At 39.4% G+C, this 26,326-nt stretch overlaps 1 protein-coding gene across 3 annotated transcripts in view; it reads left to right on the forward strand.

Moving 5' to 3' along the window:
* The first annotated feature begins 16,331 nt into the window (after positions 1–16,331).
* Positions 16,332–26,326, forward strand: part of Pdk3 (pyruvate dehydrogenase kinase 3) — a 74,429-nt gene continuing 64,434 nt past the window's right edge. The window contains exon 1 of one of the 3 annotated variants that reach the window (XM_063242979.1): positions 16,332–16,632. In XM_063242979.1, the coding sequence (XP_063099049.1) occupies positions 16,527–16,632 (106 nt within the window). In that variant the 5' untranslated portion in view covers positions 16,332–16,526. The remainder of the gene's footprint in view (positions 16,633–26,326) is intronic. The other 2 variants (XM_063242978.1, XM_063242977.1) reach the window with 2 other exon arrangements.

The raw sequence follows: 26,326 nt of genomic DNA on the forward strand, positions 1-26,326 counted from the left end.
TCCCTTTAAAGCTCTGTGATTAACTCTAATTCTGAGTCAATAGAAGGCACACTCAGATCAGGTCAAGGAAAAGTCTGAAGCTCATTGCTTAAAATACATTTTTAATTGGAAGTACATAATGCATATTAATTTAAAAAATGATTCTAAATTGAGGTTTTATGAGGCTTGTTTCAATGTTTTATTTTAAAACCAGAATATTTGTGTATAGTTAAAGGTAAATGTTCTTTAAGCAATTTGTTCCTATAGGTAAACTATACATTCTATCATCTTTTTTTACACCATTGTTTAACAAGTTTTGCTTTCATAAAAGGGTTTCAAGTAGACTTTGGTCTAGCTCAAGTCAAATTATCACAAAACCTTTAGCTAATGGAGATTAAATTTATTGTATGGAAGCTGCATGTATAAGTTATAAGTGGCTGAATATGCAGATTCTTGGTCAGTACTTTTTATGGTCTTATGAACAGCTCTGCCCTGTATGTCCTTGTACAATTCACTCAGTTGGGCAGGCTTCTGTTTCCTCATCCACAAAAAGAGAGGGTACATGGGCAGATCTCTAAATTCCTTCCAAGTCTTAAAATGTCATAACTAGATTACAACATAGCTGTGTCCATCTCTTAGATCTCACAGGGTTAGAGCACTAAGAACTAGTTATAGTTTTCCTTGAAAATGATATTTTAGATATTTTGACAAAGGTAAGAAAAGTGCAGGGGAATGTTTTCAATTTGTCCTTGTTCCATTGGAAATCTTCTGTAGATAAAATATTCAGTTTTGGGCAAAACCCAGACTATCCATAAAATGATAGCTTCTAAATTGGGAGTTGGTTACTGTAAGGAGAGTAGATGCCATGAAGTAAAACCACAAGTCTTTCCTTCCACAAGTATCTAGTTTGTGCCTGTTGGGAACAAAAGATTCTTTTCCAGTTAGTACATTGTATGCTGCCAAAAGCGATGTCTTCTGTTTGATTCCCATAGCTGTTAGATGTGTGGGTAATGGCAGCTGTAATGTGAGAAGAAACTGTTCTAAGGGCCAAGTGTTTCCACTCACCACAATTCTGTGGTAGACATGCATGGTGGTCCCTAAGTAGCATGTTGAGGATCAGGGTACTGCAGTCTTCATACCAACTAAATAATGTGTTTAGAATACAAATTATTTGCATTAGGAACTCCTTTTTCCAAAAATAGTTGTGTATTCTCAGAACATTGTCCTACAAATTATAAATACATCTAAAAATGTTCAACTACAACTTCCTGTTAAAAATTCTTTAGCCCGAGACAACTTGTGAAACTGGCCAGTTTCTTGAGGAAGCTTTGGCCAGGAAAGGAGTCATAAGAGTTGGAAAAGAAGACAGGGAGATCATTTCAGCTGCTTAGTTTGGCCTTGTTCCCTTCTTATAGCTCTGCCTTCCTGGCTTACTGTTGCTATAACAAAATTCCTGAGCCCTAGTAACTTACTAAAGAATAAAAATTTAATTAGTTTGCACTTCTGAAAGCTTAGAAGTCTGAGCGCATGGTATCGGCATCTGCTCAGCATCTAGTGTGCTGTGTCATAACATGGTGGCAAAGGCAAAGTGGCATGTGTGCTTAGAGAAAAGACAAAACATGAGGGGTAGACTTGCTTGATAATAATTTACTGTATATGTAAGTAAGCTGATTCCTCAAGAGTGAAAATTCATTCCCATGAGAATTAACCCATAGTGTCAATAATCCCTTTAGAGGCAGAGTCTCCATCCTCTGACATCTCTTAAAAGTCCCCACCCCCTCTCGGCACTGTTACATTGGGAACCAAATATGTACACGAGTGTTGGAGGGAACAACATCCAAGCTATAGCATTTTCTCCTCAAGGAGACATGAACCTGGAAGGATATTTCAAGTATACCCAAGGACTGTGTGTATGTGGGCACTATGGGATATATATTCACGCTCAAGGAAAGGCTAATGGAAACTAACTTACAGGATAATCTAAGAGAGAGTTTAATGTAGTCAGTACCATGAAATATATGACATGTTTGGTAGCTAAATTCAGAATGTATTCCAGAAAACTGTAAAAAGTATAACTTCTTGGGTCCAGGAAGCGTGGTAGGCTGGAAAATGTCTTTCCCTCATCTCAGTTCATTTTGTACTGTGTAAGAAAACATCTTGGATGAGACAATTTGTGAACAATGGAAATTTATTTCTTACAGTTCTGAAGGCTAGGAAGGCCAAGACCAAGGTGTGGGTGACTGGTGTCTGCTTTGGGCCTTCTTGCTGCCTCTCTGCCAGGTGGAAGGAGAAGAGCAAAAGTGAGGTGAACACTGTGTGCCTGTGTGGCAGAAGTGAGCAGATCCAGTTCTCTTTCTATAGTGACATTAATCCATGTATGAGGATGGAATGCTCATGTCCTCAAAACCTCCCCAAAGGCCATGCCTTCCAATTGTGTTGCACTGAGGATTAATTCCACAGGTACATTCAGACCATAGCAGCCTCCCCCTCAGACTTTCACCTCCTAATACCCCAAACTTGTGCATGTTTAACATGACAGAAGGGATTTTGAAAGTATGATTAAAGTTCTTGGTATGATTAAGGATCTTGATATGATTAAAGATTTGAGATGGGAAGATTATCCTGGGTAATCTGGATAGGCCCAATGTAATCACAAAGGTTCTTATAAGAGGCAGGCAGGAAGATGAGTTGAGACACGGGACACTGGAAGCAGAGGTTGGAACAATGCAGGGCCATGACAAACACAGGTGGCCCCCAAAAGCCAGAAAAAGGTGAAGAAATGAGTTTTCCCCTAGAGCTTCCAGAGGGAGTACAGCCCTGCCTACTCGAGTTTATTAAAGTTTTTAAAAAATAAAAAAATAATAATTGTTTATATTTAAGGTATACAATGTATTGTTCTCACATGCACCATGGAGTGATTAAATCAGTATAATTAGCATATTCATTAACTGAAATATTTTTCATTTATTTGTGGCAACATCTAAAATCCTCTTTTAGCTGTTTTGAAATATGTAAGACATTATTATTATATCCACTGTACTGAGCATAACACCAGATCTTATCCCTCCTGAAACTTTATACCTCCTGACTAATGTCTCCCCTTTTCCCCTGTCTACTCTCAAAAGTGCTCCTCCAGTTTAGATCTTCTGACCTCTGGAACTGTACTATAATAGACCTATGTTACCTTAATCCATTAAGTTTGTGGTAATTTGTTATGGCAGCAACAGGAAACAAATACAGAAGGACTTAACAGAGTGTTTTTAATGCAACAAGCATGGCTTGATGAGAGCACAGAGGAAAATAACTGGTGGGAGTACCCAGGCAGCCATTTTTCTGCTATCAGCTGGAAACGATGCCCGAAACCTAGACCTCAGTGGTGGACAAACAGGCGTGGCCTTTTCCAGTATGGCAGCCACGAGAGGAAGACTGACATTAAACCAAAAATTGCTATTATCCTCAAGTATACAATGTGCTATAGCAGAGGACTGCACGGGGCTACAAGAGTGTTCACAGGAGACCTACTGGGATGGTGAGGGAAGGTTTTACTGATGGTGTGATGTTTAAGGTCTACCCTAAGCATGAGCAGAGATTGCAGGTCAGTAGGAATGGAGAGAGTGTTTCAGACAGAAGGGAAAAGCACAGCCAAACGCTGTAGGCAGGAAAAATGCTGCATTTTAAGGAATTCAAATAAATTCAGTATTACTGGAGCAGACAAAGAGCTAGAGTTGTGCAGAGGAGAGGTAGAGGTACATAGGTGGTAGCCTAGTTAGGAGGTTACATGCCATTGAAGAAGAGCAGAGTAGCCATGTTTACGTTACTTAGGCTGCAGTGAAGGAAAGGAAGAGATAGGGGTAAGAAGAGATGCAGCGAGACCTGTTAAAATGACTTTGTAATAGCCAGGTGAGAAATAATGGTAATAAACCATCCCACATTGTACTGAGGATTGAACTCAGCACTATTGCACTGAACTATATCCTCAGCCCAGCCCTTTTTAAAAATTGTTTGAAACAAGATCTCACTAAGCCACCAAGTTGTCCAGGCTGGATTTTAACTCATGATTTTCCTGCCTCAACTTGCCAAAGTATGTGACTTACAGGCATGGGCCATCATACCTGGCTCCTGGCTTTAATTTTCAACTTGGTCAGCAGAAGCACTATTTTCTAAGGAAGAGAACAAAGTTACAAGAGAAGAGATTTGGTGGGAACACAACAGCACAATTTTGGACATGTATAGCTTGAGGGGATCACTAAGACAATCATGTGGAAATGGCCAGAAAGCATCTGGATGCACAAAAGCAAGAGATTTAAATTTGGGAGCCAGGATTGAAATGGTAAAATGGAGCCAGGGTATACTGTGGATCACTTCAAAGGAGCGACAAATAAGAAAAGGCACCTGCCATGAAGACAAGGCATGGCACCTGCTCAGCAAGCACAAGGCCCCGAGTTCCAATCCTGGTACCAAAAAGAAAAAAGAAACAAAGAAAGAAAAGACCAGAAAAAAGAAAAAGAAAAGGGCTATGGACAGAGCTCCTAGGAAGAAGCAGAAAGCAACGCTGAACAGTGGCCAGAGGCAAGAGGAGAAATGAGGCTGTGGAGTCACTGAACTCAAAGGAAGAGCTTGGCAACATGGAGCACTTGCATGACTACGAAAAAGCAACAGGACTAAAAGCATCACTTGGACATGAGGGTCATTGGTGACTCATCAGGAACTCGGTACTGTATGTTGGGGGATGGGGCAGAACTCAGGAATCATCATCTCTGTTTTTGGCAGACCCTACTAAGAGCAAGGTCCTTGGGAAAAGTTGCATGGTTGGGGAGGGGCTGAAAAATATATACTACCACTATCAATAACACCCCCCCATACCCACCCCCTACACACATTCTGCCCTACATGTAGGTGGTAGATAATGACCCTTGGCTCTCTGGGCCGTAACCACATGTCATAATCTGTCTGAGCTGCTACAATGGGAATACCACGGACTAGGTGGCTTATAAACAACACAAATTTATTTCTCACAATCTGGAGGCTAGAAGTTCAAGATCAACAAACCAAAAAAATCTGGCATTTGCTGAGGGTCCACTTTCTCATAAATGTCACCTTCTTGCTGTTATATGATGAAAGAGTTAGCTTTTGGGGGTCTCTTTTATTGGAGCACTTAAACTCAATCATGAGAATCGCCTTCCAAAGGTCCTTGCCATCACAGCAAGGGTGAGGATTTCAACATGTGACCTGGTGGGGGGGGGTGAGGACACAAACATTCAGACCATAGCATCCTATTTCCTTGCACACCTATCACCCTTGGCCGGAATCATTCCATCACTCACTCTTATTAGCTCTCTAGTCCTTGCTTGTTGCAATCTCCAGCCAGGTCTCGGTTAGTCAGGTCTTGCAATGTGAACTCTCTGTCTCTCTTTATTTTCTTACTTTCAGTCTCCTAGAGTTGTTGGAAGAGGTTTTGTATCTCCGGGGAGTCTGAGTTTCTAAAAATTTCTTCACAGTTGCCTCTAATCCAGTGACTGTGCAGTGGTTTGTCACTGAGAACATGGCCAGTTCTGTGAACAGACAGAGGATAACAGGACATTAGTTAGGCTGGTGAGTTCATGGAGAAATATAAGAGATGGCTACAGGAGAGTCTCCTACTTAGGAGAACCAACATTATTAGAAAAGGTAAGAGTTGCCCTGTGTTGAAGAGTTAAATAAGGGAAAGAGAATATTTTTCTATTTTTTATTTACTATCAATTCTAATTCAACCATGACTAATATTCAGATGGAGTTCCTTGACCACGACTATATGGTACTCGCAGGAGTCCAGATTTCTCCATCCTGTGAAGCAACACAGCATAAGAACAGGAATACGTAACCCATGGGTGACGGTGCCAAGTAAAACTTACCTAAGACCAGAGTGACTTTCTTGCTGAAGCCAGAGTGACAAGAGGATTTCTGAGAAGAAAAGGAAATGCAGTGAAAGAATGAAGCTATTCGGAGGGAAAGCAATTAAAGGATTAAACAACGAGTTGCAGAGGAGAAATGGGATACAGCCCTGATTAATACAACAAGCTAGCTTTGTAAGGTGGTGAAAAAAACAAGTGGAGTGATTAGACAGTAATATCCGACTCGGTTTTGAATAGGGTTTTGAACACAAACATAGCTTTTATTTGTAAATTGTAGGGTAGTTATTTATCCTCTTTTCACTATTTCCTTTGTCCTTTAGACTGGGAAATTATTCTCTCAAGCAAAATGAAATGATTTACTTTTTGTTCCCTGGGAAAGAACTCTTCCCTCAGGATCTCCTGAATAACTCAGTACTTGAAGAACAAAAGCTGTAGGCGACAATATTGGCATTGATAAATAATTAATTGTACTTGATGCTCCTCTCATAGACTCATGATCTTCTTTTGGAGATCAGCTAAAATCCAGCTGTCTCACTTTGTACTTGAGCCACAGACTAGAGAAAGATGAAACAATTTTACCAAACCCTAAAGTCAGTGAGTGGCAGATCTAGGCCTACAACTTAAAAGTCAAGTGCCTGTGCACCCTGTGCTCTCATGCTTGATATACTGAAACAACAGTAGTCACCCTATAATTGAAACCTGCCTGAGAACACAAGAGCAGCCTCCAGTCCCCACCACGAATCTATAAAAAGATTTTTTACTACAATATTGTATTTTCCAGAGGAGAAAAACAAAACTCAGGAAGGTTAGATAACTCATCTATGACCACACAGTCAGTAACTTTGCAGGGTATGTAGGGATTATTAATTTCCTGATCCTACACACTAGTAGGGACAGAGGATGATCTGCCAGGGGATACAAGGAATGCCCAAAGATCCTCCCTCAGCTGCTAACTAATGGGAGTGGGGGTACAAATATCCCAGATCCCTTGCTTCATGTAGTACAACTCAAGTATGTGTGTTTGTGCTTTTTTTAAGGAGTTCTCTGGTAGGATGAAGTTCCAGCTACCTGTGCTAACCTGTATGATTACAAGTCCTTAACTGGCCTGCTCCCCTGCTGGGAGGTGTGTTTTGGCATCAACTTCCAAATAAACAAATCATGCATATTCTCTGTGTTAGTCAGCTTTCTATTACTGTAACAAAATAGCTGAGGTAATCAACTTAAAAGGAGGAAAGAGGCTGAGGATGTTGCTCAGTGGTAGAGCATCTGCCTAGAATGTGCAAGGCCCAGGGTTCAATGCTCAGTACCAAATAATAATAATAATAATAATAATAATAATAATAATAATAATATCAATAATAACAAGAGGTTTGTTTTGGGAGGAGATGCTGAGAGACTGAATCCAAGGCCTTGTGCATATGCGAAACAGACCTTCTACCACCATACCACGTCTTTACAGGCCAGTAAAGGTTTGTTTGGCTCATAATTTTGGAGGTTTCAGTCCATGGTTGGCTGGTCTTTGCTTCTGGGCTTGTGGTGAGTGGCACATCATGACAGGAGCACATTGTAGAAGAAACCTCACTTGATGGCTGGATGCAAAAAGCGGAAAAGAAGATCTCAGAGTCAGTAATCCCCTCTGCATGGCTTCCATCAATCACCTAAAACCTCCCACTAGGTCCCTAGCCTTCCAGCAGTGCCACAGGCTGGGGGTTGAGACTTTTATGCACAATCCCCTGCATAACACTTACTCAAACCATAGTAATCTGCTTTGTGAAAAGATAAAACTAATCTCTACCTCAGATCCTAATGGTGACACCTTCAGCTTGGCATATGGAATGTTGGGAGCTGTTGAAGCTGGAGATTGATTACATATGTGGGGCTAAAGCAAGGCCAGCCCAGAAAAAAACAGAGAGTGGAAAACAAGCTATGTAAACAAGTTGTTCCAGCATCAAGAAGGCAAGGGGCTCAGGTCAGCCAGGCAAACAAGTTGCTAGGCAGTGAGGTTGAAATTGATATTCTTCTTTGGAGGGTATAAATAAATATGCTACAGTGGTGGTGCAGTTCCTTTCCTCCCATCAAGAGGGTAAGGACTCCACCTGACCCCAGCTTTGTGTCTTCTTTTGTTTTTCTCATCCTCTTCTGGACCTTAACCCCAAGAATCTCAGGAGCTGCTTGGGTCGGGGCAATGAAACTTTAGAAATATCAATGGGAGAGCCAATTTTAAGTGTTTACAATAGGAGCTCATCTTGATGCTTCCACGAGTAAGTCAATATCATACATCGCCTAGATATTAGCTAGGACATCCTCATGCCCTGAGGGATTGAAGTGAAAGTGTCTCATCCTGCCATTTACCTCTTTACCCTTCCTCATTCTCCACTCCCATCTTGCAACCTGTCACAGTTGTCATACTATGTCTTTTTTGATTCCTCTGCTTCCTGGCTCTTTATTTTCCAAGGCTGCTGGTGAAACCTTTTTTCTTTTCTTTCTTTTTTTTTTTTAAGGCAGGTTCTCGTTGTGTAGTGCAGGTTGGTCTTGAACTCACTTATGTAGCACAGGTTGGCCCTCAAATTCACAGAAATTCTCTTGTTTCAGCCTCCTGAGTGCTGGGACTGCAGATGTGCGCCACCATGCCTGCCCTTTGAAACCTTAAAATCATGATGCCTCTGGTTTTTCTCTACGTCTCCTGTCTCTCTTTCATGATTTAAGGGGTTCAAATTTCTTTCCTGCATAGGTCCAACACCAAACGGGCCTATCTAAATCTATCAAGATGCTCTTTATGAAGAAATAAATTGAATTACTAACTAGCAAGATTTTCTTCCTGTCATATTTAAAACAATAGACAAAAATAGAAATCTTTCTTGAATAGGAGAAGTCCGTATCTTCAATAGTACTCACTCAAAAGCCTTTAAATTGTGGTTAGAGCAAAAGGAAAGTGGTGCTACATCACTCATCACTGGGCATGTGTTTATTAACATCAAGGAATCGTGATCCTAGGGAGGTATAGTGATTGTTTTTCAATGAAGCTCATCTGTAGACATCTAAGGTGAGCCTCAAATATGAGCCATAGATATAATTTCACATTGTCTAGAAGCCATACCAAAATGATAAATGAAATCTATTTGAATATTTTATTAAAGCAATATAACTAAAAGGTTCTCATGTCAACATGTAGTCAATATAAAAATTACTGAGCTCGTTTACATTCTTTTGCATCCTAAGTCTTTGAAATCAGTGAATTTTACATGTATATATAACCCATCTCATTTTGGACCAGCTATATTTCAAGGACCCTAGCCCCATCCATGCACTCTACAGAACAGTGTAGTTCTACAACTTCTAATGAGGCTGAATCTCCTTAGATTTTGAAATCCAACCTATTCTATTCTTGCTGTTACTCTTACTCCTATTCTATTCTATTCTATAGTGCATTTCAAACTGAGAGGTACTCAGTCCCAGTTCTATTCCTTTCATAGCACTGATTTATAATTGTTTTATGCATTAGAGGATACAAGGGACAGAGTATACAAGAACAGGAGCCCCCAAATTCCCTGTGGGGAAAGATTATTCTTTTTTTCCTCGAAGTTTCAAACTTTGAGAGAATTAGGGTAAATAAAGGGCTGGGCAAGGTGAGAGTTGGGGCTGATAATCAGACTCAGTGTCCCGGGGAAGAGGCCCTGCTGGAAGCCACATAACCTTCTCTGATGGAGATCACAGAGACTTGGATACAGATCCATGTGGAGTTTAATGCCAGTGCTAATGATGGTCAAGATTGTGAGTAGAAGTGACACCTTGGCAGACAGGTTGGATGGATTAAGGTTTTTCTGGACTTGCTGATGTAGGAAACACCAAGTTTTTCAGAATATAGGTAGCACCTTAGATGTCAGAGTTTACTGAAAATAAAGGCTCGTGTTCAGTTAATTATAAGGGACTAAAATATTAATAGAAACTGATAGGATCAAGTTTTGTATAAAAGCAAAAGAGTGGTAGATTCTGACAAGTCTTTATATAATTAACCTTCATCTTTGGGAGTTAAGAATAACTGAATGAGGCCATTCATGTTACTTGTCTTTCTTTTGTACTTTAGAACATGTTCCCATCCAGTGACTCCAGGATTTCCCCAAGATCAAATCTAACCTTGATATCACTCAAAACATTCCTTAGTGGTTGTGCTATTGGCATTTTGCTCTATTTCCTTTCACTTTTTTAATGAAAAAGTTTTTGAGATCTCTTCATAGCTGAGTTCAAATTTAGTACATAATTTGGTGTCTTGCTTTTCTCCCACTTACAATTTTGACATTTTCTAAGTTCTCGTATAGACTTCATACAATGAACCTTAAATGACAGCACAAAGTTCCATTGAGTGTACCTGCCATTATTTATTTAACCATTCTCTCTTGGTGTTTTCCTTGTGAATATTATAGAGTATGATCTTGTTCCATAACATTTGGGCAGAAGAAGCATTGTATTACTTTATTTTTAAAATCAAATTAAATCTGGATTTGAATTTCCATGTGCAGAGCTGGTAAGATGCCCAGCATCAAGCATTACTGGGGGACTTGTTTACAAGTATCTATAGCAGGGTATCTAGAGAATGGTTGGTGTGAAAGTACGATACTTTTGATGTTAAGTAATATAAACCTATTCAAGCTGGCCTACCCTATAGAGGGATGCACTGGTCTAGAAGTTCATTGAAGGGTTCAGGACTGGTTTGGTTTGTAGTCTGACAACACTACTGGGGACTCAATTTCTTCTTTCCTTTCTTCAAAGTCAGTATCATACTGGTCACAAGATGGTTATTGATGTCACATACTATCTTTACACACTTAAAGGTGGGCAGAGGAGAGACTGAGAGGCACTTGCAGAAACTTTCTCAGCAATACTATTATTCTTTAGTCAGAGTAATTTTAGTCTGTTTTGTTTTGTTTAATTTCAACATACATGAAGGTATGGACAGCTATTTTGAAGAGAATGAGAGGCATTATGGCAGCCATTGTTGACTTCCCTATTGTCTGGTCTTGAAGAGGTAAAATGCCTTCATCATCCTGCTCTGATCATGTTCTATTCTATTTTGTTTTGTATGAATATATGTGAAGATATGGACAACTATTTGGACGAAAACAAGGGACAATATGATAGTGAGGATCTGCGGTTGTCTTGCTTTGAAATCTGTGCCTCTTACATTGCTTTTAATGATCTGTTTTGTTCTGTTTTATTCTGTTTAATTTTATTCTCTTTAAAAATAAAAAATAAAGAATAAAAAAGAAACTAACAGAAGGTTTCTCAGAATAGAAAGTATGTTTTTTTCACAAAAGCCCCCAGGAAATGTCTCCTCCTTTCCTGTTGGCTAAATTGAATCATGTGCCTATTCTTGAACCAAAGACTATGGCGATTTATTAGAATTAAGCTCAGTTTTTAGGCTGATCCATATATTTCATTACTACAACCAGAGTGAGCATTTCCCACCTTCAAAGCACAAATAATCTCCATAGACAAGTGAACAAAAGTAGTAGTTACCAGTGAATTTTATAGAGATTATACAAATGTTTCCAGTATCTTCCAACTTGTTTTCAATCCTTGAAACCAGAATACTATGCCATACAAAAATAGGTTAAAAAAATACTACAAATCACAAGCACCCAAAGCTACTCCTTTCTGTAAGAGCAGCAAAAACAAAATACAAGTTTCACTGGCCAATAATTATCCTTTCCCATCCACAGACTTAATATCTTTTCGGATCTCTTTTGAGGAAGAGAAAGACTACTAAGGCTGAGATTTTTTTCTAGTTGTAAGTGAAGGGATAAGGAAAAATGGATAAAAGGGTTGGATCTAGATTCTAGATCATCAATAGCAAATCTCTTAGAACTTTCAATGATACAAACAGCCTGCTGTAGCACACTTGCCAAAGGTTTACCACCGCTGCCCCAGATACTTGGAAGAAAAGAGCTATTGCTTCAAATCATGTGCATTTGATTAAAGATATAAATTTACTAAGTAGCTCTCATTCTGCTTGTTTATTCATCTTCACAATCTCACTTGCCAGTTTTAAAATCAAAATGTGGGCTGGCAAATCTTGGAAGGATAAATAAACTGTACATCAACACAATGGGATATTATTTAGCCCTAAAAAGAAGTAAGTTATCAAGCTACAAAAAGACATGGAGGACACTTTAATGCAGCCAATTCAAAAAGGTAATGCACTGTGCAACCCCAACCATATAACATTCTGAAGAAGGTGAAACTACAGAAACAGTAAAAAGATCAGTGCTTGTTAGGAATTATGCGGGAGGGGGGGGATGAATAGTCAGAGTGGCAAGGACTTTTAGGGGAGTGAAAATACTCCCTAAGTAACTACAAGGGTGGATATATGTCTCTGTACATTTGTCAAATTTCAGACCACACAGCACCAAGATTGGACTCTAATGTGAACTATGGACTTTGAGTTATATTGTATCAATATAGGTTCACTAACTATAATAAATGTATTACTCTGGTGGAGGTTGCTGAAGGTGGGGTAGGTGGTGTGTGAAAGGGTACATGGGAACTCCCCATACTTTCCACTCAATTTTGCTGTGAACCTAAAACGCTTTTTAAAATAAGGTCTTTTGAAAAAAGGCAGGAAAGAACACAGAATTGAGAGTCAAGATTCATAAATTTGAATCCATAGTGTTACTTACAAGCTGTACAAGCTTAAATTATTTTAACCTGTAAATTTATTCACTTACCTTTCAAATGAGGTTAAAACTCATCCATCATATTTATTGTGAAGAGATAACATAGGTATTTTTACAAAGTACATAACAGGTTCTCAAAAAGTACTGGTTGACAGCAGAGATGAGGAGCAAACAACAGGATCTTGTGGCCCAGTGAAGTGATGGTGGATGGTGGATCTTTTTATAAGATCTTGCAACAAGTGATTGTTGGGGAGATTACCAGGGATTGTTTTCTCTTATGCTACTTTAAATTTTAGGTTTAATTAAACAAGTTGCTCCAAAGTCCATACTTTACTTAGAATTCCTTGGTTTTAAGCTAATATTCTCTTCTGTTCCAGAATCTGATTCAAGATAATATATTACACTTAGTTGTCATATCTCCTGAGGCTCTTGTTAGCTGTGACAGTTTCTTGGACTCCCCTTGCTTTCAATGACCTTGATAGTTTTGAGAAGTAGTGATCAGAAATAATTTGTGGGGCCCCAGTTGTTTTATAGCCTAATCTCTGAGGTGAGATCTTACCACTTTGGCCATATGCTATTTGTTAGAAGTGAGTACTAAGTGTAGCCCACACTCAAAGGGAGGCGAATCAAGCTCCATTACTTGAGAGAAGTATCAAAAAATTTGTGGCCGTGTATTAAAGCCCTCAAAGCTTGTTAAATCAGTGTGTTAAAATAGATTCCTGGGTGCCACTCCCAGAGTATCTAATTCACTAGGGCTACAGTGGGGACCAAGAGTTTGTGTTTCTAATAAGTACCCACATAATTCTGCTCTTGCTGTGGCCCGGGGATTTCACTTTGGGAGCCACTAGGAATGGGGCCTGCACAAGATCTGGTGTGTATAAGAAATGGAAAAAATTTTAAGATGTATTTATTTCCAGAGACCATTTCTTAGTCTAGAGGTATATGTCAGTGGAGTGTTGCTGTGGTTGTTTTGTTTTGTTTTGTTTTTTGAGACAGGGTCTTACTCTGTAGTTCAGGTCGATCTTGAACTCACTATGTGGCCCAGGCTGGCCTACAAGTCTCTGCAATCCTTCTGCCTCAGGCTCCTGAGTGCTGGGATTATAGGTGTACGCCACCATGCTTAGCATTGGTCAGTAGAGTTCTTTAAAAAAAAAAAAAAAGATCGTTTAAGTATAACCACCACTGAAATCAACCCACTGCTGTGGCTTCTGGACTTTGTCAACTATCATAAAACTATTACATAAAATATCTGTGCTGCTGTACAAAAGAGATAAAATAATACCTTTTGTTTATATTAGACGTGATTTCTTTTACCTGCCTGTCACAAATGCCAGGGATAAAAATAAGCTGTCTCCATCTGATATTAAAATAACTGGGATACAGAAAGTCTAGGTGACTCGTCTAAAGTTGCACAGTTAACTGTAGAACCAGGCTTGAGATGGGTCATTTATGTCCTGGATCAAAGCATTTTCCATTATACCAGGCTTTTTCAGACTCTAGGCCTTTGCCAGCTTTTGGAGATGCATAAGTAAAATTAGGCACATGAAAGTTCAAATAATCAAATCAGTGGAATAAGTTTAAAGTAGCAGTTTGTACAGCAGAAACTGAAGGTGCAAACAAATGATTTACAAGCTCAGAAAGATCAGCAGAACTATGTTGCAAAACCCTTCTTCTCTACCAAAATTTCCTGCCCACTAACTGTCATAATGTCTACCAATTACACATCTGCAGGTAGAACCTGAGAAAGTCGCTAGAGGACCCAGAGGCAGTGGTTTTCTTTTTGTGCACCCATGCACATCAAGTGTAGTGCTTAGCTCTGCTGGTAAAGCTGCCGGTTAGAAAGGTTGTCGGTATATCTCTCTTAGGTTTTGATTAAAATACAAAAGGCGGGATCGTTTACATACCACCATCAGGATGATCAAATTGTACTTGAAAATCTGGAAATATGGGAAGACTACTAGATAGCTTTAAGTATATATGTTACTTTTCTTTAAGTGCTGAAAGTAGAGATACAACTATTTAAAATTTTTTATTTTAAAGAGAATAAAACAAAGCAAAACATAAGAGAATAAAGAAATTCAGAACAGAACAATGCAAGCAACACAGGACTTCTCAACAAGACAACAAGACAAAGTGGCCACCATAATGTCTCTTGTTTTCTTCAAAATAGTTAACCATATCTTCACACATGATACCATCAAACACAACAAAATAGTATAAAACCAATCAAAAGAATGAAAGCATTACAGGACTTCAAAACCAGATAATAGGAAATGAACAATGCTTACTATATAACATCTCATTTTCTTCAAAAAGTTGTCCATACTATCACACATAATGAAATTAAATAAAACACAACAGACTAGAACCAGAGATGCAACTATTTTAGGGAAGCAAAGAAATGAGTAAATACCCAAGAAAGGCATGAAAAGGAAACAGCTATATATTAATAATTTCATTCAAAAGACATAAAACATGGGTAAACTAGTCCAATGAGAAGAAAGGAGTGCTTTCCAATAACATTTTTACCTTCCCTTAAAGAACATTCTATATTTCTTTAGAGTTTGTATTTAGACATACCCAAACATTACGTCAAGATTTGGTGGAAATGGTTACAGCAAGCAGAATTTCATGCATTTATGTTAGGTAATAATGATTTATTTTGTTTTGAGCCAGGGTCTTGCTATGTAGTTCAGGCTGGCTTTCAACTCACTAAGTAGCCCGAGCTGGTCTCGAACATGTGGCAATCCTGTTGCATCAGCTTCCTAAGTGCTGGGATTACAGGTGTGAGTCACCATGCCCAACGGTAATAATGATTTCATAGTGATCTGTGAGAAATTTGCTGCTATATAAAGAATAGTCAAAACAGGCGTAAGCATAGACCTGTGTTGAAGTGGGACAGAGTCTTATGTTGGTGTGGGAGTATCAAAGAGTGCGAGCGTCCTTACATTTGATCCTTTGCACATGATAGTGCTTGGGGCATGAAACGTTGATGAAATGAAATTAATCATTACTGTCCAATAGCATTGAGGGTGGTGGACAGGGGTCTTGAAACAAAGTGTTAGTTACCACTAACACCCGTACAGTGGTAATGATGGTGTGTGGGGCGGGTTGGGCTGAAACAGAATCAATGCTTTGATTTAATGACTAATCTTGCCCAACGGTTGGCCACAGTGGGAAAGAGGGGTGGAGCATCATGAAACAGTGACCTAACAATCATGTCCTGTAGTGTTCTGGGGGGGGGGGAGGGTTGAATGGGAGGGGGCGGGGCGTATAAACAATCAGTGACAACAATTCATACTGCCCAATAGCAGGGCATGTAACAACCCGATATAATAAATATGACAAGCAGCACATGAAAATCAAACTGGCAGGCATGCAAGGAGCACTCTAAATTGCAATAGTCAGCTGATGGAGGGAAGGCTTCACAGAAGTGGCGCCTTGGGCTAGGAAATATTTTGAGCTTCTTGTAGGATCCTGTCTCATCGTGGGCTCCTTGCTTCTTTCAGGTCTCCTAGTACCTCATCTACCTCTCAGCCCCGGAGTTCCTTGCCGTGGGCGAGGCCAGGACCTGGGGCACTATCTGAGCCAGACTGGGTCTTAAGAGCCAGGTAGAGGATCCGAGTCTCAACAGACTTAGGAAACCCCGGGCAGCTTGCAAATTTCTCACAGATCACTAAGATCGGCAGCGACAGCCAATCAACGGCACGCGCGTCTGGCCGCGTGCCCCCCACGCCCCTAGTACCCTTTGTGCGCTGTGTACGTGCGGCGGCTGGCCACGCCCTCCTGGGCGGAGACTAAAGAAGCAGTGGGAGCCCGGCGTAGGCGGTGAGCTGCTGCTGCCGCGCCGCCTCCTGTGGCGGCCCCGAGGCCGAGAGAGGCCGAGGTACGCCGCGGCTAACGTGCCAGATCGGTGAGACCCAGTTGCTGGGGCCCTTGTGGCCTTCAGGACGTCTTGTCTAGTCGGTGCGCTACTCCCGCGAGGATGCGGCTGTCCCTGTGGCTGCTAAAGCAGGCGGTGCCGAAGCAAATTGAGCGCTACTCGCGCTTCTCGCCGTCGCCACTCTCCATCAAACAGTTCCTGGACTTTGGTGAGTGCGGGGCCGTGGGCCCCCATGGCCCCAGGATGTAAGGCGCGACTCGCCGTCGGGTCTCCACAGCTTCGGGGCAGAGGCCAGGGGGATCGCTGGCGGGGCCAGGAGGTGGCAGGGAGCTCTTTTCCTGGCTCGGATTTCGGGGTGCGGAGGAACAGGGCCTGACACCCTCGCAGCCAGCTGAGGGCTAACCCAGATACACAGAAACTGCGTCCCAGAGTCACCATGCCGGGCGGGACTTCCCTAGCCAGCCATCATGAGCTTCAAATCTACTTGATGCAAAACTTCAGAATGAAATGTGGGAGGCTTGTGAATGCTTTTATTTTTAGGGTTTTTTTTTTTTTTTTTTCGATTGGGTAAGAACTGTTTAGAAACATCTTGGGGTTGAGTAAATTATGCAATGGCATTGTGTTCTTTTTCTATTCGAAGGTGTTGCTGTGTAGCCGGACTGGCAGGACTCAACTGTATTCATCTTAATGCTTTACCGTATAGCAATTAGAGGCCTGGACTGCAAACGCCTTAGATGCTGGAGAAGAGCGCCTGTGTGGGCTCGTAGCGTCAGAGCAGGGTCTAGGATAACTTTGGTCTCTGCCAGCCTCTTGTTTTGTTCCTTTCCCTTGGCTTCCCATCTGCTTTCCCCGCCGGGAAGGCTGGTAGGTAGCTTGCAGCAGCTCAGCTGGCCCACAAGACCTAGGCTACCTACCTGCCTTAGTTTGGCCTGGCTGAGACAGGAATAGATTCCACCACTTTCTCTAACTAGATCGTGTTTCCCCAGAGGGGGCTGCGGTAGAATGCAGTTGTGAAACACCTGAAAGTGAAACACAAGTGTGCACTCAGGTATCAGAATGAACTCGGCATCTTTGCAGAAAAATAAAATGGGGCAGCAAAGATTTGCTAAGCTCTTTAGGGAAAAGAATGGGGCCTTTGTTCTTTTAATAAATTTTATGTGAATTGCAAGAGATGGTGTCAAGCATAAAAATTATGATGTAGAGTAGGTAGAACATTTCAGGAAGACCCAAAATGCAAAACTTGATGCTGTCCATACTTTAAAAAAAAAAAAGGGTAGGAAGACAGTTAAAGATGAGACCAAATTAAAATTGCAGAAACCAGTTTGCCAGAGACTGATAAAAGTTAAACTTCAGTGAGAGACTGATCTTCACATCTTAACATCCCTCCCTGGTGTAGAATTTTAGAAGTTTGAGGCCTTACTTCAGAGTTTAGGACAAAAATGCCGCTGTTGCTATAAAAAGGCTTGTTTTCCATTTTAATTTATGGTTTATAGCAGTGATGGTGAACCTTTCAGAGCTTGCAATGATAACAAATAGCCAACTGCTGCACACATGCCATAGGTTCACTCCCCTCCCTGGTTTAGAGATTTCAAAGGTATCAACCAATTGAGACAGGTTACTTCAGAAAAGGATGAAAGCGATCTAGAGCTGAACTCAAGTTCTTCCCATTCTCAAAGTTTAGGGAAGCTTTAATAGTGTGGCTGCACGTTTAGTTAATTCATTTTAGTGAGCTAGGGATTTAGCTCAGTTGCATAAGCGGCTGCCTGGCAAGTGCGAGGTTGTGAGTTCAATCCCTGGTACTACAAAAGCAAACAAACAAAAAACCAAATTCATTTCTATTGCAGTAGCATCTACTCGTGTTAATAGTTGGCTTGGTTAGGATGTTGAGTATGAAAACCAAATGGGTGATAGTGTCATCATGGAAAATCTATGGGGCCTGTATCTGGAAGGAATGTTTTCATTCTGAGGCTGCCACTAACTCATATGGTCTTGGCTAAGTGACCAAAGCTTACTGTGCAGTTCCTTCTCAGTAATAAAATGTTGTATCAGATAATCCTAAACTTAGTTTCAAAACCATGTGATTGTAATTTCAAAGGAAAAGGGATGAGCTTTTTAAAAGAACATTATCAAATTTTTTGACAGACCTTTCTCAAAGCCTTCTGACTTACTTTGGGGTGGGGTAGAGGGCTTGACTAATCCAGGATCATGAGAGAAGCACAATAATTTAAGTGTTTTCCTTGTAAGGATGCACATAGACGAGCTGTCCATAATTATAGTGGAATTTGCTCAAAACTACAAGCCTTGTCTGCAACAGCCTGAAACAATTCAGGTAGCAATGAGCCTATCTTTAATGACATGAAAACTAAAAGAAACGAGTTGTCCCATGAAGGCCACTGCTGCTTCTACTTTTCTCTTAGTTCTCTCTAGATAGAAGTTCTGTTTTAGCAAGTGATGGGAAATTTGAGCTTTCAGAATGGAAGGAGGGATTTTTTAACGTGAGGAGGGAGAGGAGCAAAGAGGCTGTGTGCCCAGTGTGATGGGAGAAAATTTCAGAGGGCCAACTCACATACTTAGGGGAGTAAATGAAGCCAGCTACTGGGGCTTGTTGGGAAACCTGAAGTATGGATGACTCCAGAAAGGACACCTAACTGGCATCAGTTCAGTGTGTGTCTTTAAAGACCTTTATTGTAAACTATTAAACTAGCTGTTGGATGGACCATGTTGGCCTCTGGGATGCCTGTTTATGAGCCTTACACCTTTCTATCTGAGTACTTTACAAATAAATGGGACTTCAGTTTTGGCCTAAGTAATCACAAAGGGACCAGAGAAAGAATGGGCACAGAATTTTTGCCTACAGTATTTGTTATAATCATGTCAACAAATAAATTATAGTTTCTGTGGTCACTGAAATAACTTTTGTATGCTAATATATCTCACATTAGAAAATGAGAAGATTATTTCTTGTGCTTAGGAGTGAACACTGAAACTGGGCATTACGTCAGAAGCATTTTATTATTTAATTTTGTATTGCTGACTTTCAAGATTTATATGCTACTGATCTTTTTTGAGGCATAAAAATTACAAATAAAGTGAAAGGCCACCTTTAATCAGCAACCCTAATTCCAGTGTCAGATAATTTTTTTGTTTTTCTACGCTAACATCTATTTATTTGTTTTTGGTTTTGGTTTTTTGAGATGGTCTCGCTATGTAGCTCAGGCTGTCTTTAAACTCACTACATATCCCAGCCTGGCCCTGAACTCATAGCGATTCTCTTGAGTCAGCCTTCCAAGTGCTGGGATTACTGGAGTTTTCTACTATACCCAGCTAGTAATGATTGTGTTTTAAAGCAGGGATTGGCCACCTCAGGACTCTTGAAGTTCTAGGCCATCTGATTGTTGTGAGGGACTGTCTGGTGCATTCTGGAAGATCTAGCTGCATCCCTGGCCTGCAACAGGTGCTGGTAGTATACTGCCATCCTAAATTTCCACAACCAAAAATGTTTCCCAGGTACTGCTAAATGTCCTTTGGGGAAGCAAAATACTTCCTGGGGTTTTCTGTTTGAAAGCATTTGAAACTAGTGATTTTTAGGCTAGATCCTCATGCCCCGTATTTCTGATGTCAGTTGTCTGATTGGGGTGCAGGGGATGGATAATTGGATCACCGGATCATTCTAAAGCTTCATCAGGGTTAAACATTACTGACTAGATAGATGCCCTTCTGTCTGTTGTCTCCCTTTATTTGTGTGCAGTATTTCTCTAAGTTCCTTAAAATAATAAACATTTCTTGAACTCTTTCTTTTTTTGGACATATGGCTACCACTCAGCAAGTATAGCAAGAATAACAAATCTTGTAAATGGATTATTAGTTTATAAAGGCAATACTGTAGTACATTTCCAAAGGTGGAATTTTTTTTTTTTTTTGAGATAGGGCCTCTGTGTAGTTCAGGCTGACCTTAAACTCACTGTGTGGCCATACTGGTCTTAGACTCACAGTGATCCTTCTGCTTCAGCCTCTTGAGGGCTGGGACTGTAGGCATGCACCACCATGCCCAACAGGTGGAATGTTTTAAAATGGAATTTTCGTTTTGACCTGAGATTATTGTCACATGATTCCAAAGTCAAAAAGATAAACAAGATTAACTACCCTCTCCTTTTTTTTTTTGCGTAAATGGTGGCTTATACCTTTGTTTGTATCTTGTTTTTAAAATTTAATGCGAGAGCTTTCCCTATCTGCACCTACACAATTTCCTGTTTCTTTTTTTATGACTTTTAAGAATTTGATTATGTGGGTGTAGTATAATTAGGCAACTCTGTTGATGTCTAGTAGGTTATTTCCAGGCTTTGGTATTACAACCAGTGCTGCAGTGAATTATTGTGTGCCCTGTAATTTCATGCATATCTGAATGCATACGTAGGACAGATTCCTAAACACGGAGTTGCTACATCAGCAGGAATGTGCATTTAAATTTTGATAAACATTGTCAAATTGCTTTCCATAGAGGTTGTCTGTTTACCCTCTCACTAAAAGTGTCTGAGAGTGTCTATTTTCCTACACTTTCACCAAATTTTTGTCAAACTTTTTAGATATCTAGATATAATTTTTATCTCATGGGTAAATTTATTTTAGCTTTTTATTTTGGAAAGTTGTATGCATATATAGAAGTAGAGAGAATAGTTTGATGAACTCCTGGGCATATTAATATGCATATTCTGTGTTTGTCTCTAGATGTTGTGTGTATGTGGAAGCTGTTAGGTTTTCTTATCAAAGGAATGCTTGTTTCAGAAAGATAATTTTTTGTTTTTCTATGCTAACATCAATTTATTCTTTAAATTACTGTGTGTGGTCTTTAAAATTTGGTAGAATACCATATGTAACCTACTAAACCTAGTGTGTGTTGGGGAATGCTGCTCTTTGACAACTTAAAGTTTTCTGTATCTTCTAGAGGCTGATAGATTTTTCTAGAAAATTGTCCTACTCATTGAGGTTTTAAAGTCAATTTGAAAGAGTAACATCCTAACAGTCTTAAATTTCCCTGTGAAATAGCAAGAATAACAAATCTTCTAAATAGATTATTTCCCCCTTCCTTTAATTTTGTATTGTTCTCACCATCCTTTTCTTGATTTTGTTAACCAGTGTTTTATTTGACTGGATTTATTTTTTATTTGTATGACTCGTTTTCTACTTCATTAACGTCTACTCTAACTTTACCAATTCCCTCTGATCTCTGGTTTGTTTTGTTCTTTCTTCCTTCCTTTTTAAAAATTGCATAGTTTCTTTTCTGTTGTTTATTTTAGTACTTAGGGCCACAGTTATTCCTTTGATCACTACTTCAGCAGCTTATGTGATTGATCCATTTTCTCCCAGTGCCTCCAAATCTTGAAAGATTTTTTATTATTCTGTAAACTAAGGTTGATTAAGAGTTTAAAATTTTCCGGTGTAAGAGCATTCTGCATAGTAATTATGTTTAGTTTTCTTGCATTGTTATCAGAGAATGTACTCTGAATTATTCCTAATTTATTGATTTACCTTGAATACCAGTATGTAGTCATTTCCTGTGAATGTTTCAAATGAATGCAGCAAAAAGAAGGTTGTGCTTTCTCCTCAGGTTATAGAGTTTGTTATATCAGACCTACCATATTAATTGTGTTATTTAGGTTTCATAATCCTTTACTTTTTTGGTTTGTTATGGGTCAAAAATGAGAGAAGTTAAGTCTCCCAATAACACGACTCTTTCACTATCTACCTCTTACAGATTTTGTTTTATGACTGTTAATGTTTTAGGTTGGATGCTTATTAACTGCTGTGTCTTATTGGTGAGATGTGACCTTTAGCGTTAGAGAATGATGCACTTTTACTGTTCCATGCTTTTTGGTTTAGATTAATCTTATTTGATGTTGAGATAGTTTCTTATTTTCTTGTTTATATTTCCTAATATGATTTTGCTACCCTTTTCAGTTGTTTTGTTTTGCTTTGTTTATTGAGACGAGGTCTTGCCGTGTAGTGGTCTTGAACTCACTGTGTAGTCTAGGCTGGCCTCAAACTCATGGCAATCCACCTGCTTCAGCCTCCTGACTGCTAGAATTACAGGCATGTGCCACCATGCCTGGCTTGTTTTCAGTCTTCTTGATTTGCTTGGATTTAAATATTTCTCTAACCTAGTGCAAAGCTGGGTTTTGTTTTGTGAATCATTTTTTTCTTTCATCTGATAAGTTTAACCTATGTACACTTATTGATAAGGCAGATCTGTTATCGGCAATGATAAGCATCTATAGTTTTCTTTTGCTTTTAGTTTTAACTACCTCATCTTTCTACCACATTACATATCTTTGCTTTGTTTTACCACATTTTTTAAACGAATAACTAGGTTTGGATTTTTGCTCTAGTGGTCATCTTTACAACTATTGGTTCATTTCTCTAGACCTTCTCTGTCCTGTGTGGACACTGTCTCCCATCCACATGAACCTCTGGAGTACTTGAAAGGTAGGTAGGATGGCTGAATTTGATTAAATTTAAAACTGAGACTTGATTCTGTTAACTTTTAAATACCTTTAGAACAACTTGAATATGTGTTACCTGTAAATTTTATGAAGTCAAATTACTATAGGGCAATTCTTTCTGATAGAAATTTAGCTTCTGAACTGAGGCATGCTGTAAGTATAAAGTACACATTTGATTTCAAATATTTAAGATAAAAATTATAGACTCTCCTCTTTCTCTATAGATAGATAGGTAGGCAGACAGATAGGTAGATAGGATACAATGTTGATTTTTTTGTTTTGTTTTTGTGATGCTGAGGACCAAACACAGCATAGACCAGGGCCTTGTATATGCTAGGTAAGTGCTCTACCACTGAGCTACATCATATTTTCAACAATTTTATATTGATTGCATATTGAAATGATATTTCATGATATTGAAATGATATGTTGGGGTAAATAAAATATTAGTTATTTTATGTTTATTTTTATGTTAATGTGGCTGTTAGGAAATTTTAAATTATATATGAGAATCACATATTTCTATTAGACAGCATGGCATCAGATATTATATCTTTTTTTTTATTAGTACCAGGGATCAAACTCACGACTGCCTGCTTGCAAGGCAGGCACTTGTGCCGCTGAGCTAAATCCCCAGCCCTCAGATATTATATCTTAATTCTTTATTAGGAGCAATAGAAGTATCACATTTTTAATGTTCAGAATAAATATTTATAGTGTCAACTTGCTTTTTTTCTTTTTCTTTTTCTTTTCTTTTCCTTTTTTTTCCTGTGGTGCTGAATATTTAATCCAGGTCCTCACACATACTAGACAAAGTTTGTACCACTGAGCTACATCCCCAGCTTTCTTTTCTTTCTTAATATAACTTTTTTTTCTTTTTTGTGACGGTCTCACTGTGCCGTTCAGGCTGCCCTTGAGCTCACTTTGTAGCGCAGGGTGTTCTCGAACTCACAGTGATCCTCCTGCCTCAGCCTCCCAAGTGCTGGGATTACAAGTGTGTGCTAACATGTCCAGCTTTACTATTACTTTTGTGTGTCTTGTTCCAATTTTTTTGTAAGTCTCTCAGAATTTGGGGGCCGGTTTTTTTGTCTTTGAATGGTGGTTAATGTTATTTTGGACCCTTGTGATATCTGCACAAATTTGAGTTCTTTCTTTCCCTTAAGTAGTTACTATGAGTTAAAAGTTCCCTTAGCAATATAAGAAAAGGAGAACTTGACTATTATGTTAAAGATAGAATCTTCTGCATATTGGATGAGTTGTAGGAAATGATTCACATTTTCTTTTGGACTTGCTTTTCATCTTCCAGTCTCATTCTGTCCACTTCTGGTTCTCACATTAACCACTTTCAGCCTCTCCCTGTAGACATAGTTCCCATGTTTTCCATCATTACTTTTGCACAGCTTCTCTTGTAGTAAAGGTATTTGTTCCTGTTTCCTTTTATTTCACCTGAAATCTTCTCTTTCCCGGTGGCAGGCACTCACCTTGTGATCTCTCTTACCTTTCTCAGCTCAGTTTGCTCTGCGTGGAGTGTGTGTTCCATAAATGGCAGTTGCTCTATATAGAGGTCATTAAATGTTATGCCACTTTAGTCAGTTACATAAGCTTAAGCTTTCAGAATGTCCCCACATTTCAGTATAGTATCTCCCAAATAAAACCACCAGAATGCAGATTGTTTTACTTTTCTGCTGTCTTTTCATGGAACCGTATGCTTTTATTTCTACCCTGATCACACTGGCTCCATGAGGCTCAGAGCTTTTAGCTATTGGAAGACAGCAGCCAGTTCCCCTGTCCTTACCATTCTTAAGCTTTAAGGACCCAGTCCCTTCTATTCTCCTTTCAAAAGTATTTTAAGATTCTGATTCCCACTGAGAAGTTGACTTTGCTTCCAAATGATTACTCTTAATAGTCTCAGTTTTTAAAGCCTGATTCCTGTTAGGGGAAAACACTGATTTTGTCCCTAGAGCAGATGAAAAGATTTTTATTTTTTTAAGATTGTGTTAGGAAAAAGGAAAAAAAAGATCTCATTCTTTTTCTGAGTATGTTTATTTTATACCTTTACACATAAGCATGTCAGACCCTTTCTGTAAGCAGTAAAGTTTTTCTGCCATGAAGGGTTGCCAAGAATCAGGCCAGTCCATTTGGAGACAGAAGACAACTAATCAGAATTAAAGGGGAATCTGATTAGTTTCATTTGGGGTAAAGATATTTAACTTGACCTTTTGCATCTTGTTCAGCATTTTTTTTTGTCTTTTTCATTTTTATCGGTACTGGAGATCGAACTCACAACCGCCTGCTTGCAAGGCAGGTGCTTATGCCGCTGAGCTAAATCCCCAGCCCCCTTGTTCAGCATTTTTAAAAAAAGAACTAGTGTTTTGGACCTTTGAGATCTGATAGGAAGTGGATTTCCACCGAGCCTGATTTATCAAGCTCTGGGGCATCTTCAAGGCATCTAAAGGCATAGCTCTGGCTTCGTTGCTTTTGTGGCTCGTGAGTATGTTTTATGTGCTTTTGCAGGGGAGACATACTGCACTTAGCGACCTATTGATGTCTGGGTGGTTTCCTCCCTTGTGCTTTTGGGAAATTGATCAAACTGTTGACAAGATTTGGAAGACCCTGGTTATGTTACTGGATGAAATGAGAACATATTACCTTTCCTTTTCCTTTTTCTTTTTCTCCCAATATTGGGGATTGAACCCAGGGCCTTTGCATTGAGCTACATCCCCAGGCCATTTTAAAATTCTGAGACAGAGTTTCACTGTGTTGCTAAATTGCTGAGGCTGTGCTTGAACTTGTGATCTTCCAGCCTCAGCCTCCCAAGAATTCTGAGATTCTTTTTTCTTTACATTGTATCATCATTTAATTATTTTATGATACTTTTTATTTCAGAGTTGAGCAAATCCTTGTATTTTAGGAGAACCTGATTTAAGCTAGAATTCCTGACCAGTTTTCTTTCTAAATTGAAACATTTTTAAGAGTATCTTTAGGTTCATTACAAATTTTTACAGAGTACAGAATGTTCCTATGTACTGCCATCCCTGAGAAGAATGCAATCTGAATTACCTTGAACTTTCTATACCAGTGTGAGATATTGACAAACAGTGTTAAAATTGATGAACTGATATTGACTCATCATTATCACTTAAAGTCTGTAGTTTACATTGGGGTGCATTCTTTGTGTTTTCCACACTGTAGTTATTGACAACACTGGCTTTTGTCAATAAAGTTTTACTGGAACACATACCCCTATTTGTTATGTGTTGTCTGTGTCTTTGGTCCCTCCACAACAGCAGATTTGAGTTAAGACACTATCGCCTACAAAGCCAAAAATGTTTACTTTCTGGTCCATTTCAGAAAGCTTGTTATTGTGAAATCTAAGATAATTCAGTTACCTATTTAAAGAACTGA

Source organism: Cavia porcellus, unplaced genomic scaffold (genome assembly GCF_034190915.1).
Source record: "Cavia porcellus strain 051 isolate PalLab524CR breed Dunkin Hartley unplaced genomic scaffold, mCavPor4.1 scaffold_33, whole genome shotgun sequence".
NCBI lineage: Eukaryota > Metazoa > Chordata > Mammalia > Rodentia > Caviidae > Cavia > Cavia porcellus.